Raw genomic sequence first — 14,550 nt, 5'->3', positions numbered from 1 at the left:
GTTTTCTGGCCTTATTACATTGTCATGCGCACTTAGGGTTCTTTCTTTCTGTGGAAACTGAAGAGAGAAGGCCAGATTTTTTGTTGTTTCCTTCCTTCCTTCCTTCCTTCCTTCCTTCCTTCCTTCCTTCCTTCTTTCTTTCTTTCTTTCTTTTTTCTTTTCTAGTAGATGTTCAAGGACAAAATCAATGTAAGGCCCCGTTACAGACAACATTTAAAGTATGCTATGAAAATTACAGAAGGCTAGAGATGTGGCTAGTGCCAGCCTCCACGGTGGGCCTCAAGAGACCGCAAGATGAAAAGAACGTTTACTCATGTAAAATTATGGCGGTGGGGCAGTCAGTAAGGCTCTTTTTCTCCAGAATTACAAATACTGCTTATGTGGCACTGACCTCACTTTTCATTGACTTACGACTGTGATGGCTGCATGATAAATTCATTCTGACTGTGCTATTTGGATCTCAAAAGTTATATATCTCTAAGAGATCTTTCCACCTTTTAGTGGAAAAGACATTGGCCTTAAGTTCACATTGCCTGGACTCCATTCATATCTCTTGCATTTACCACCTGCATATTCCTCTGTGAGCTAATTAAACATTTGGATTTAATTCCTCAACCATAAAATAAAGAGAACAATTTGTCCTTTGGTAGGACTATTTTAGCCATTAGAGGTAATATGATATAATAATGCAAATAGTACTCAGTATTTGGAATGTGAAACCACCTAATGAATAGTAGTGGCATTTTACTGTTGGTATTATTATTTTATATCATCTTTCAAATTATGTTTTATATCTAACTGATCTGTGCTTACTGGTTAAATAAAGATCCCATACTTTTATAAAATATGTGTATAACAGAACACATCTAATACAACTTTTCTTAATTGCTTTTCTCATAAAGCAAATGAACTTTCTCATGGACTGAGTAAACTTCAAATGTATAGATATATATAAAGCCTTGCAAGTTCGTCAGTTGTACAAATGGAATCTGAGAAGTTATTTAGGCCCATTTCTCCTCTTGATCACGTGGAAATCCCTCTGACATCTGGCAAAGCCAACACCACTGGCAGGTGGGGTCCACTTGGAGCCCTGCCCAAACTAAATGGCCTGGGAATCCCTCTTCCCCTGCCAGGCCTGAGCCCCCTGATTCTGCCAGGAGACACTGAAGAGGGCAGAACCAATAAGAGGGACCAGCTCCAGCAAGCAACCCTTAACCTCACACCTTATACAAAAATTAACTCAAAATAGACCACACCCTAAAATGTAAGATATGTAGCTATATGTTTTAGGGGGTAAAAAATAGCCCAAAGTTGTCAAAACCTAGAGATAGGTGAACATTTCTTAGACTAAACATCTAAAGAATGATCCAGAAAAAGAAAAATTGACAAATCTTACTTCATCAAAATTAAAGATCTTTTGCTCTGTGAAAGCCTGTGTGAAGAGGATGAAAAGACGAGCCACAGACTGGGAGAAAAGATGTACAAACCACCTATCTGACAATAGACTATGATCTAGAATATACACAGAACAGTCAAACCCAACAGTAAAAATACAAAGAATCCAACTAGAATATGGGGAAAAGATTTGAACAGATATTTCACCAGAGAGGATATATGGATGGTAAATAGACAATGGAAAGATGTTCAACATCACTAGCCATTAGGAAAACTGAGACTTAAAACCACAATTAGAGATCACTACACACCTATCAGAATTCCTAAAATAAAGAATAGTGACAAGACCAAATCCTGGCAAGGCTGCAGAGAAGCTGTATCACTTACTCATTGCTAATGGGAATGTAAAATGGTACAGCCACTCTGAAAATGGTTCAGCAGTTTCTTCCAAAACTAAATATGCACTTGCCATAAGATCCAGCAATTGCCCTCTTGGACGTTTATCCCAGAGCAATGAAAATTATTTTGACATAAAAACCCATATACAAATGTTGATAGCAACTTTATTTGTTAATAGCCCAAAATTGAATTCAGTGCACATGTCGTTCAACAGGTGAATGGTTAAACTAACTAGCACATACCTACCAGGGAATGCAAGTCCTCAGTAAAAACAAACCAACTATTGACAGACCAACCATTTGGATAAATCACCAGGGAATCACAGCCAATACCCAAAGGTTACATAGTCTCTTGTTCCATTTACATAACATTTTTGAAATCACAATAATAGAAATGGAGGACAGCCATAGGTTAGAAAGATGGGGGTGTGGGAGTGAGTTGTGTATGATTATAAAGAGGCAACTCTAGGGACCCTTATGGTGTTGGGACTCTTCATCATCTTGAACATGGTGGTACATAACTAAATACACACACACACGTGCAAGTACAAGTAAAACTGAGAAATTGATTAAGATCAGTGGACTACATCAATGCCAACATCCTGGTTATGTTATTATACTATAATTTTGCAAGATGTCAATTTTGGGGGACACTGGGGAACGTGTACAAGGGATTTCTCTAGATGATACCTTACAACTGCATGTGAATCTATAGGTATCTTAATAAGCAATAATTTTTTAAAAAATTTAATGACAAAATATCATGTGCAGCCAGGCTAAATTATGCAAAACCTTAAGAAAAGTCAGAAAGTTTTTTACTTAATGACAACTTCATGACATTCTATAGGTCCAATATGGTTTTGATGAGTCCTGGGTTATATAGGCAATGAAATGAGCTCTTGGCTGACAAGGCAGCAGTGAATATTGACTAACTCTTTACCATTATTTTCATTATAACACTTATGTTCCTGGGCCAAAAGGTAGGATGTCAGATCCATAATTAATGACTTCAGGAAAGTATAAGTACTTGATCATTCTTGATCATTCAAGTTCTTAATTAAAGCACTTGAGATTCTTTATGAAAAGTTTTAGCTGTCACTTTGCCTTTTTGGTAATGTTGTAAAAATAGATATCTATCTCTCAGTAAGGCATATGTATAATTTTTAAAAATCTGAATAGAAAATTTCTGTAAACGATTTTCCTGGATAGTTAAGGTGGTGGTGGTGGGGGACTTAATGGGGATATTATAGAAATTTGGAAGTGTGTGTTTCTTTCCTGACACTTTTTTGAATTTAGGTATTTGGCAGAATATCTGTGCCTTTGTTCTTAGTAGCTCCCATGACAGACCCCTCCTGTATCTAATAAATGACAAACATCATTCGACTTCAGTAATATAACTAACAGCTGGATACCCAGTGTTTGAAAATCATTGGAAATGATACAGCTTTAAAGAACTGAGAAATAGTAAATCAGCACTATGAATCAGTGCTATTTCACACCTCTTCCTATGGACCGATCTGCCCACAGAAATGTTTTTAGTGGCTTGCTATTTTATTGCTTTCTTTGAGGAATATTCTTGAAAGTGATATGTTCAAGTGAGTAATTTAATAGAATTTGATGTGAAGAAATGTTGAATAGTCAAGTAAGACTAGTCCAAACCCATTTAATCTTCTTGGGCTAGATAATTCTTAGTTAGGGGTGGGGATAGGGCTTGTCCTGTGCATCATAGGATGTTCAGAGTTTCCTTGGCCCCTACCGACTACACACCACCCCCCACACCAAATACTGCCATCAAAAATGCCTCCAGACATTGCCAAATGTCCCCTGGGGAAGGCACAATTGCTCCTGGTTGAGACTCAGTCAGCTAGGTGGGTCTTCCCTGGTTAAACCTGTTGAATGGTCTCTTTTCTCCAGTAATGTGTATGTATTACATACTATCAATATTTTCCTCGAGTGACTCCACATTTTAGATGCGTGATCTCGTGCTTGAATGACTACAAAATTCTCCTGGCTGATCTCCCGGCATCCTCTCTTCCTCCTATTTTCCACGTTGTAATGATTTCCAAAAACCAAGTGTCCTAGAGCCCTAAGTTTTCCGGTGGCCCCTCGCCATTTTAGGACAGTGGTCAGATCTCCAACATGCTCCGAGGCTCGCAGGGACTCTGCAACCTCCCTCGCAACTGGCAACTTAACTCAGTTCCACTCCGTCCTTTGCAGTAGCCGCGCCCCTTCCTGCCACAGGGGCCTCCTCAGGCAGGCACGCCCTCCCCAGACCAGGTAAAGCCCCCTGTTGTGTACTCTCAATAGCTCCAATACTGCTCCTTTCATAGTTGTAACTTTGCATTTAAATTTGTGATTCTACGAGTAATATTTTTCTCTCTGGTTAGGCTGGTTAGGATTGGCTTGCTGTGGAATTCTAATGCTCACGGTTTATTCCTCGGCAACTACTTTTCAAATGGGTTTATGAGTTACTTCTTTTAAAGCGGCTGGACCAATTAAATGACAGCCTAAGTCTAACTTGGGAGTTGCCAACCCAGTTTTTAGTAAATAGCACATCGTGGCTGAATCTCATCCTTTCTTCAAAATGAACACTGCCAGGAGGTCCTCTATGATTTATTCCAATTCATGCTAATTGCATATCTACTTGGAATTCATGTCCATTTTCCTCATGCTCTACAAATAAATTGATTTCCATGGGCTTCTTCTTGGTAAATGTTGTCCACTTACAACCCACAGTGTGCCATCCACCCCGGGGACAAAGGGTGAGCCTCACACATCACTGCTCTCTGCCTCCTTTGCCACCTAGTAATCTTAGTTAGATCAGGCCAAGTAGGAGAAGGTAAGAGGAAAATGAGTGGTAGTTGATTTCTCTTCGAAATTACTGCCTAGTTACACAAAAATGAACACAGTCTCCTTGGAAGAGTCAAGAATGGGAGATGCTGTTAAAAAGCAGCTTAAACACACTATTCTCAAAAGAAAATATTACCGATTTGAGTGCGTTTTATTTACTATCGTGTTTAGGTCTATATACACCCGAATTCCATTATTTTCCAGCCTAAGCACATTAAGCTGTGGACAGGGGAAAACCTCAAGCATTAAGTCATGTTTATGGCTCTTCTAGGTGTGGGCAGGGACTGAGGAAGTCGACAAAGCCCTGTTAGCCACGAGCTGTGGGAACGTGGCTCCAGCTTCCATCCTCACACCGAGAAATGCGTTCACAGCCGTGTTCCAGTCTCAGGAAACCCCGGCTCAGGGCTTCTCTGCATCCTTTGTGAGCCGTAAGTAGCCCCCCAAAAACAGACCGGGACGTCCTTGAGAGGGTGGGGCTGCCACAGGCAGGCTTGCAGCAGAGCGGGGGGCTGCACCAAGGTTGACTGGAACCGGGGGTCCCAGGGGTGGGGGGAGAGTGGGGGCCGGTCACCTGATCCCGAGAGTACACCCTTCCTTCAAAAAGCAGTGAGAGTGGAACGGAATTCAATGGTAGGCCAATTGAGAGATGACGGAGAGGGCCTGAGTGCCACTGGTGGACATCTAAAACTAAGCCTAAAACCCGGAGTGGACAGGAATTAGGCAGAAGCCCAAGACATTGCTAATTAGTAGACGATCAGCGTGCCTGGTGAGCAGCACCTTGATCTCCTGCATCGAAATCACTGGGGCTTTCAGAACCCACCGATTGCTTGTCAGGCCTCACTCGACCCACCTGAACTCCCAGTTTCCCCGAGTGGGGCCTTCCACGCAAACGATTCTCAAAGTTAGTAGACTTTAGAAGCCACTTTCTCCAGGATTTTCTCTTCCTTCTCCAGTTACTGCTCACAGACTAGATTCGTGGGAAATGTAGCAGGTTCAAGTCTGAGAAGCAAAGATGGGTGCCTGTTGGCTGCGTTCAGTCAAGTAGCCACTCATTTGCAAACTGCTGTTTAGGAAAAAGTCTAATGAAAGGAATTAGAGAGAGTGATGCAGTGAATTGGTATTTCAGGCTTGAATGAAGGACAGGGTGGTGGAAAGGGAGGAAGGAAAGGCCAGCCCAGGCCTAATGCCAGGTCCTCCCTCGCTGGGTTCCTATGCATGTGTATGTGTTCATAACTGCGTGTTCTGATACCAGTTTAGGAGGATACTGATATTTTCCTCTGTGATAGGTCAGGGAGCGATGTGGATTAACTAGTTACTGGTTATATGAAAACAAATGTCATTTTAGTGGTAATGATGTGAACTGTTGGGGTTTGGGAGCTAATGGTCAATAAAGAATTCTTGAGATATCTTCAGTGGTTTTATTAAAGCAAGGAGACAGGACCCGTGGGCAGAAAGAGAAGCACTGAGGTTGTGAGGAGTGACCAATTATGTAATTGCAAGTTGGGAGGGGGTTAAGGATAGCAGAAGTCTTTAAGGAATTTGGAAGCAAGGTTTCCAGGATCTTAAGGGGTCATTTACTAGTGTCTAGTAAAACCTTAGTCATGAGACCCTCCAGATATGTATATCAGTGGGCCATATGCTTGGAGGATGATTGCTAACGTATATCTTGGGGGATGGGGAGAGATAAAGGATGTTTCCAAATGGATTTTCATATATTAAAGAAGACTTACAGGATCCCGGAGGGCCAGCTAATGTCAAGCTAAGGTTGTCTTTTGCCTCTAGTCAAGTATTAACATTGAGGCAGCTGAGTTCCTGGAGGAAGGTCATTCTGTCTCAAGCACTTGTCAGTGGGCTGCAAGTTGGAATGAAGTTTCATTTTTTTCTACATTTCTTTTGCCTTTGTTCTCCACATCAGTAAGAAGATGATTCTCTATTTCTGACACCATGTGAGAATTTGATAAGAGTTTGATAAGAGTTAGCATTAGTAAATTCAACATTTTTTAAAACAGATATTGTTTTTATGTTTTTATGGCCAGATTACAATACTAATGAAAATACATAGTTTAAAGCCATTAAGTGGCAGGCGCCGGGCTGGCTCTAAGTCAGTACAGCATGCAATTCTTGATCTTGGGGTCATGAATTCAGGCCCCACATTGGGCATGGAGCCTACTTAAAAACAAAAACCCATTAAGTGGTACTCATCAGAAACAAATCACTTCATCTGTTTTATCTCTTATCTACATGAACCATATTCAGTCTTTGCTCAGTTTGCCTTTCCGTATTATCTTCAAATTAAGTGATTGGCAATGAATTTGTGGTAAAATTTCTACTATTAGCCCAAAACTCTGCAGCATATTCTAAAACATATAGAATGTCCTCATTTTGCATGTATATTTATTTTAAAATCAGAGCTCCATCCCTTTAGTTATTGTTTCTTCCATTTGGAGTAGCTCAGGGAATATGTCTCTAGAGAATTTGAGTCTTTCCCTCACTGATAAGAAGATAATTACACTTGAGAACAATTGTTCTGATAATGCCTTTTTCTTCCCACATAGGATGTGGAGGTAATTTCACGAACCCTTCAGGTTACATCCTTTCTCCAAACTACCCAAAGCAATATGACAACAACATGAATTGCACCTACATCATAGAGGCTGATCCTTTGTCCTTGGTCTTCCTGACTTTTGTGTCTTTCCATTTGGAAGGTAAGTTTATTCTTAGTAAATTACAATTGATTCTTTTTTTTTGTTTTAAGATTTATTTATTTGTTTTAGAGAGAGAAAGAGAGAGCGTGAGCAGGAGGGGCAGAGGGAGTGGGGGAGAGAGAATCTTAAACAGACTCTGCACTGAGCACACATCCTGATGTGGGGCTCAATCTCACAACCCTGAGATCGTGACCCGAGCTGAAATCAAGAGTCAGAGGCTCAACCGACTGAGCCACCCAGGCGCTCCTACAATTGATTCTTAATGAATGAATGAGTGATAAATGAGGCAGAGGTAGTGTAAAAATCACCATTTGAAGGATGTATTTAAAATGTCACAGAGTATTTTTGATGTACACTTGATTAAAATTTCATCCAGTGTTTTAAAAACACATGTACCATTCTACGTATTCCATCCAGAAATGAGAAAGTAACATAAGAGCTTTAAGAACACAAGCATCATGTAAATTACTTAAAGAAAAAAAGTCTGGAAGGTATTACATGTTAATAATTGTTTTTAATGTATTCATTTGTGCTTTGTGCATACACACATCCACATGCATGTACACACCAAACACTAACTAGCAAGAGAAACTCTTACTGACTCAAATTAGGTGCTCAATAAATGTTGGAAGAGTGAATAAATGAATATAATTAATAAATGTTTTCACTCTTGTTTGATTCAATATTACCATGGGACCCCTTTCATCTCCTTTCTGTCTTTGATCTTCAACAATCCCATAGGGATTGTGAACTCCCTAACCACAAGTGCCCCTTTGGTTTCATTCCACAGCTCCAGGAAATGGGCTATTGGCAAAGGGACAGTAGGCCTGTTTATTTGGGCTGGCTCTGAGCACAATAGACACAACTTTTGTTTTGTAGCTGCTGGGACACAATTTAGAAAAAAGATCTCTTCAAGAAGATGGGTATTTTTGACCATTCAGTCATATTAATATTTTTTACAAATTAACTTTCCATTTCTAAATTACACTTAGTCTGTAAACTTGTCAAGCTACCTCTGCATAATCAAAATTTCTTTCTGTTTGGGTTGGTCTCCCTTGCCAGTGAAAAGTTACAGTTAGGAAAATGTCCTACAATATTCAGCATTCAGGAAATTTATGTTTCATGAAAATAAGAATGACATGTCAGTACTCATACATTGATAAATTATACAAAGCCTCTCTCACGTTTTCCTTTTTCTATGACCTCCTTTTCCTACATCTCTACAAGTTGTAAATTTTGGCACATGTGTTTGCTAGAATGCCAAGTATAAATTGATGTATGTCACTGTAAAAATGAATATGAAGTAAAATATATCTTTTCAGCTTTTGCTAGCACAAAATCCCAGTAATATGAAAATGCATTCACAATATATAAAGTTTTAGGGGAAGGTAAAACAGTTTATCTAAAATGACCCAATGTTGTATTTAAGAATAACATATGCATAAGACTATTAAGCAGTACTTTAAGAATTGTTACCACTGTACATAGATTTATAAGTGATATGTATTTTCTTTATACCTCTTCTATTATCTTTTTAATCAGGGAAGAGTTATTTTAATAACAGGAATAAAGCATGTGGCTTGGATTGTGCATTTGTTCTCATTAAATTGCATAAACACAAGAATGTCATATGCCAATATCATTTAGACTAAAAAAAGGAGACGTTGGTAAATATACTATATAACATAGCTACAAAAAACATTGCCAATACCAGTGGTGTATGTATTATTACAAAGGAACCTATACTGACCCCAAACAGTAGCTCCTGAGTTCAGTTGACCAGGTGGGATTAAGGGGCAAGCATACTCTGGAACCCTGGGTGTGGCGAGTGGTGGGAGAGAGCACCGCATTTTAGGATGGGTTTTGACACCAGGTCAGCCATGTACTAGTCATGTGACTTTGTGCAAATTAATCTTTCACAATCACTTTAATTTTTTAAAATACGAAATAGTAGTTATAGTAGTTATAAAAATCAGATCATGCTTGTAGAAGCCTATTCTGTGAACTATCATTCATCAGAGTTCCCACTGTTTTGCTATTTTTGCTGCCACCAGTCAGGATCTCCAGACACACCCTTATTTATGTTGCCTGTGAACAGGTGCTTGGTTTTTCCAGATTAAGTTATTGGCTAACCCTCACTCAATTGAAGAGTTGATTTTTTTTTTTATAAGATGATAGCCTTGTGACATTTGTCTTGTGACATTTCCAGTGTTATAGGTACTCAGTTATGTTTAAGTGAGTAATTTCTGGCTATAGATTAATTGGATTATGATGATTCTCAAAAAAGACAACATTAATCAGATTTATTTTATAATTAGATTCTTATCACTAATCAGACCAATGCTGACATTCACTGAACACCATTAACAAACTAGAGATTTATTTGCTGCAGTAAAAATAACCTTCTACCCCTTCTAAAGTGAGCCTGAGGAATTCATGTTCAGGATATTGTAATAAGACTGAAAATTGCTCCCAAGAAAAACTCGGGTTTTTTGCAGGAGCCTTGGCCTTTCTAGCTGCTCTAGGCCATACGAACTATTTCTAAAAGACTCTGTCCACATGGCATTTCTGAGCCCAGCATGCCAACAGAGCCAACATTGACCTTGGCAGAGATGAGGGTTCTAGATCTGTTCTTTTGGTGGGCCATTAGCACGAAAGGTAGATCTGGCAAGAAAAAGATGGGCTATCCCACACTACAGAATACAGTGGGGACATAGACTTGTTCATATGTTGTGTCTCCCAAACACTGACAACTGGTTAGGAAAGGTTTTACTACTCAGACTACCATACTGATTATTTGACTACATGCTGGTGTTTTCACCATGGGAAGATTACTAAGGTTCAGTGACCTACATTCCACTGAAGTAACTTGCTCCAAAAGTATGTTATGATATTTTATGTTGGCCTAAGTTTCTCATCATTATTATTCCAATACTAGTCATTGTATGAACTACGGACTTCTCATCTTTTCTACATAATCACTAATGAAGTATAAAAATACCAGTGAAATCAATTAAAAGTCATGGAAGAAATTTCCATTTGAGCATTTACAAGGCAACTTTTAAATTTTTATTCTGAATGTCATCTCCAGATTGAAATGGCTCTTGGTATTCTTAAAAGTGGCTTCACAATTTCTAAAGTAGAATAGAGAATTAACAAATTTAAAATGTTTCTTTTGGTCAGAAATGAAACACCAGAAACAGACAAAAGCTAACTACAAAGCATAAGAGAGAAACTGTCAATGTTTGTACTTATTTTGGAATCAGAGGTTATTGAATAAATACTTATTTAATTTTCCCAAATATTGAACAGTCGAAAAGTATATTTTTGTGTTTTCATTATTCATGTGCCCACGTAGATGCCTTGAAGTTGCTGGGAAGATTATAGGCCATTTATTTTATTGTTTACTTTATAGATAAGGCACTTAGCAGATGAGGTGCCCTATGGCAAGTGATTGCCTTCTATATCTTGATTCTTCTGTCATTAAAATTCAGTAATACCATTGATTTATCTTGGTGACAATGAAAAGTTTAGAAATTCTTAACTAAAAAATCCTACATCTAGGCAAATTCTAAACTCAGTTTCTCTCAGATCCAGAGTATCTCTTGATAAGAATTGAATAGTAGAGTAACACCTTAGCACAGACAGTGGAGAGAAACAGAAGGACAAATGCTTTTGCTCACTGTCCTCTAGAGATGGCCTCAGAAGCTCCAGAGAAAAATAGGGCTAGGTAAGTCAAGCAGAGAAAGTCAATTATCATATGGTTTCACTTATTTGTGGAACATAAGGAATAGCATGGAGGACATTAGGAGAAGGAAGGGAAAAATGAAGGGGGGTGGAAATCTGAGGAAGAGATGAACCATAAGAGACTATGGACTCTGAGAAACAAACAGGATTTTAGAGGGGAGGGGGGTGGGGGGAATGGGTTAGCCCTGTGATGGGTATTAAGGAGGGCACGTACTGCATGGAGCACTGGGTGTTATATGAAAACAATGGATCGTGGATCACTACATCAAAAACTAATGATGTACTGTATGGTGACTAACATAACATAATAAAAGAAAAGAAAAGAAAAATAAGGCTAGATTAACAGAACAGCCAGAGGGGAAGTCCTTTGTAATATTTGCCTGACTTTTAAAAAATTTACTCAGAAGTCCTGGTTTATAGGTTACACCTACCTATAAAGCTAGTATAGCTGGAAAAGAAAAGAAAATTCAGCTTTAGAATTTTCCTTTTGCTCTTTTCCCCACCAAGAATGAGGTTTTGTCAGTTGTCTTAGTTTACATTCCCCCCACCATGAAATCTGTTTTTTTTTTTTTAAATGGCATTACCCAGCTACTTATTATTTCTTCTCTTTGCTTTACTTAACTGTTTGTAAAGAAATAAGAATGTAGGCACATTTCACAATTTATTATTTTAGAAAGCATCGGGCAGTGCTACTTTCGAAATAGTTCCTATTGATGATTTATTTATTCAAATTGGCCAAGCACTAGAGGAGACAGTTTAGTTATGTGGGATTCCTCGCTTGCCTGTGTTATGAGACTTTGGTCTGCGCAGCCTGTGGAGCTTAGTTCTACACGGGCACAGTCTTCTCCGTCCCACTCAGCCATTCCTCCATTGAGCAGTCCAGTCTCCAGCCTACTGTTAATTAGGCATTGCTGCCCCCTAATTCCTGTACCTCTCCCTAGAGCCCTTCACTGCTTTACTGAAAAGACTTTATCTACACTATCAACCCAAATGATTTCCCCCTATCTCTTAGTCCTCTTTGATATCTCTGCCTCTCTATGGCTCTAGAGAAAAATTGTACTCTGAACCTAAATTTGACAAGTTTATATTATTTGCTGAGTTACTCATTCTTGGTTTCCTTTCAGTTCTAAGTTCTTGGAATCGTGATGGAATTCAGAATTGAACATTGCTCTGTAATAAAGACTAGAGGAATATGATAAAAATTATATTTCAATACACTGGATAGAGCCTTACCCATTTCAAACAATAAACATCTCTTAAAGTTTTTTAGAAGGATGGAAAATAATCATAAAAACAAATCCTGGAGGATAGCTTCATACCTCAGAGATTTCAGTAGTAAATATACATCAAATTACTGAAGATAGAATTAAGAATGACTGGAGTTGCTTTTCTCATGACATGGGCTCTAGTCCAAGGAGAATGTATCATTCAATCTCAGGTTGCTTCTCTTCCTGACAGGTTCTCATATGTCTAATAACTATTACCTCTCTGCCATAAATTCAACTTTAATATTTATCTCCATCCTTGAAGAACTTTTTCAAATCTTGACTAAGTTCTTTTTTCGCCCTAGAAGGCAATCATGCTAGTTGCATTTAATTATATTCTACTTGAGAGTTTTGTGTATATTTTGACCATATATTCAATTGGTTCCCCCTATGATTATGGAAAAGTGTTTAATATCATTATTTTCTGATGACTCTGGTCTCTGTCACCAAGTATCTTGTCATTGAAGAATCAGGCTGATCTCTTTGTGGTGTGATAAACAGAGCTTGAGAAAAAGATATATATGTGTGAATTACTTTATGCCTACTGACATAGTTATATCGCATATTACCTTGTTTATACTAAACCTTGATATGTTCTTAGACTTCAGGTAATTTTACGAATTCTGATATTATGTAATACTTGACTTTTTATGGACAAAATTTGGAAGGACATCCTACCTTAAAGAAATGACTGTTGGAAAGGGTATAAGAATGTCTTAATCCATCAAGCAACTTGCCAAATATCATAACTTTCACAATTTATTGAGTCAGGCTGTGTGAATGAGCAGATCATTTTGATTGGTGTAGTGATTTGATACTCTCTTGCTATCTACAAAAAAAAAAAAAAGAGAGAGAGATGAAATCCCCTCTCAACTTCCTCTGCCTCTCCCCTGCCCAACTTCCTTATTGTTGAATACGGATCTTTTGTAAACAGTTAATGAGTTTTGGTTGTGTTGATATAGATATACCACTGCTATCTCACGATCTTTTTAAAACTGGACTAGTTCCTTTAATTAATATTTTGGAAACATGATCAAGTATATGACACACTTTACCTATGGTTCACAACCTTTCCATAATTTCCTAAGAAAACCACCACTGTGATAGTCTATGTCATTATGTCATCAACTTAAAAACTAACTCTCTAATACTTAATGGATATCTGCATAGCAAGCCATTTGATCAAAGTGGAACCAAGCTTTTTATCTAGCATCAGCAATATTTCCTTTTATTCTGTGATTTTGCTGTTATAATTTTATATATTGTTACTAGCTAAAGATATTTTTATGGCTAACGCATAATATTTTTTGATTCTCAAACTCACCTACCCTGAATTTTTAAAATTCCAGTAAAACTTTTGGTGTCTAGAGGACAAGTTCAGAGGTTATAATTAAGGTACATAATTTGGCAGAATCGAAACCATGAATCTGAGTTTAATGTATTTTTTTTCTGTCCTATTTTTCCAACAACATATTGCTTCTGTTTATATGGTATGGTCATTGAAGTTAAGTCTTTCACATTTGTAACTTGGAGATTTATGCGCAATTAGAAGCATTTCTATTCCACGATTTTCAAAATGAAGAAATTCTTTGAGGTTAATTTCATAAGTATATCTTGAATTGATACTTAAGATTTATGTTGGATAGAAACTTAACGAAGGGGGTGCCTGGGTGGTTCAATCGGTTGAGCATCTGCCTTTGGCTCAGGTCATGATCCCAGAGTCCTGGGATTGAGCCCCGCATCGGGCTCCCTGCTCTGCGGGAAGCCTGCTTCTCCCTCTCCCACTCCCCCTGCTTGTGTTCCCTCTCTCGCTGTCTCTCTCTCTGTCAAAAAATAAATAAAATCTTAAAAAAAAAAACAAAGGAAACTTAGCTAAGGAGCCAAATACCTTCCTAAGATTTTCTCTAAGATAATACATCCAAAAAAGAGAAGGGAATTTTTAATGTACAGATATGTAAGAAAATAAAATGTATTCATCAAGATTCTTTCAGTTAAAAGTGATAGATTATCTTCAGGTTACCTTTGATACAAAGTAGAGTTTATAAAAAGAATACTGGGTTATCTTATCTCATTAATGGAAGGTTGAAAAATAAGAAGAGGTCATGGGCTTCCAGAACAAGTGGAAGCAGGAACAAGAATCCTTCAGAATGCTGTCTTTCCTTCCCCCTTCTCTTTTTGTTGCTTTCTGCA

At 38.2% G+C, this 14,550-nt stretch overlaps 1 protein-coding gene across 1 annotated transcript in view; it reads left to right on the top strand.

Annotated features, from left to right (window-relative positions):
• Nucleotides 1–14,550, top strand: part of CUBN (cubilin) — a 265,371-nt gene that overhangs the window by 202,204 nt on the left and 48,617 nt on the right. Inside the window, exons 55-56 of the mRNA XM_036097059.2 lie at nucleotides 4,915–5,071; nucleotides 7,199–7,348. Coding sequence (XP_035952952.1) covers nucleotides 4,915–5,071; nucleotides 7,199–7,348 — 307 coding nt within the window. The remainder of the gene's footprint in view (nucleotides 1–4,914; nucleotides 5,072–7,198; nucleotides 7,349–14,550) is intronic.

Source organism: Halichoerus grypus, chromosome 6 (assembly GCF_964656455.1).
Source record: "Halichoerus grypus chromosome 6, mHalGry1.hap1.1, whole genome shotgun sequence".
Classification (NCBI taxonomy): domain Eukaryota; kingdom Metazoa; phylum Chordata; class Mammalia; order Carnivora; family Phocidae; genus Halichoerus; species Halichoerus grypus.
This window is presented reverse-complemented; position numbering and strand designations above follow the sequence as displayed.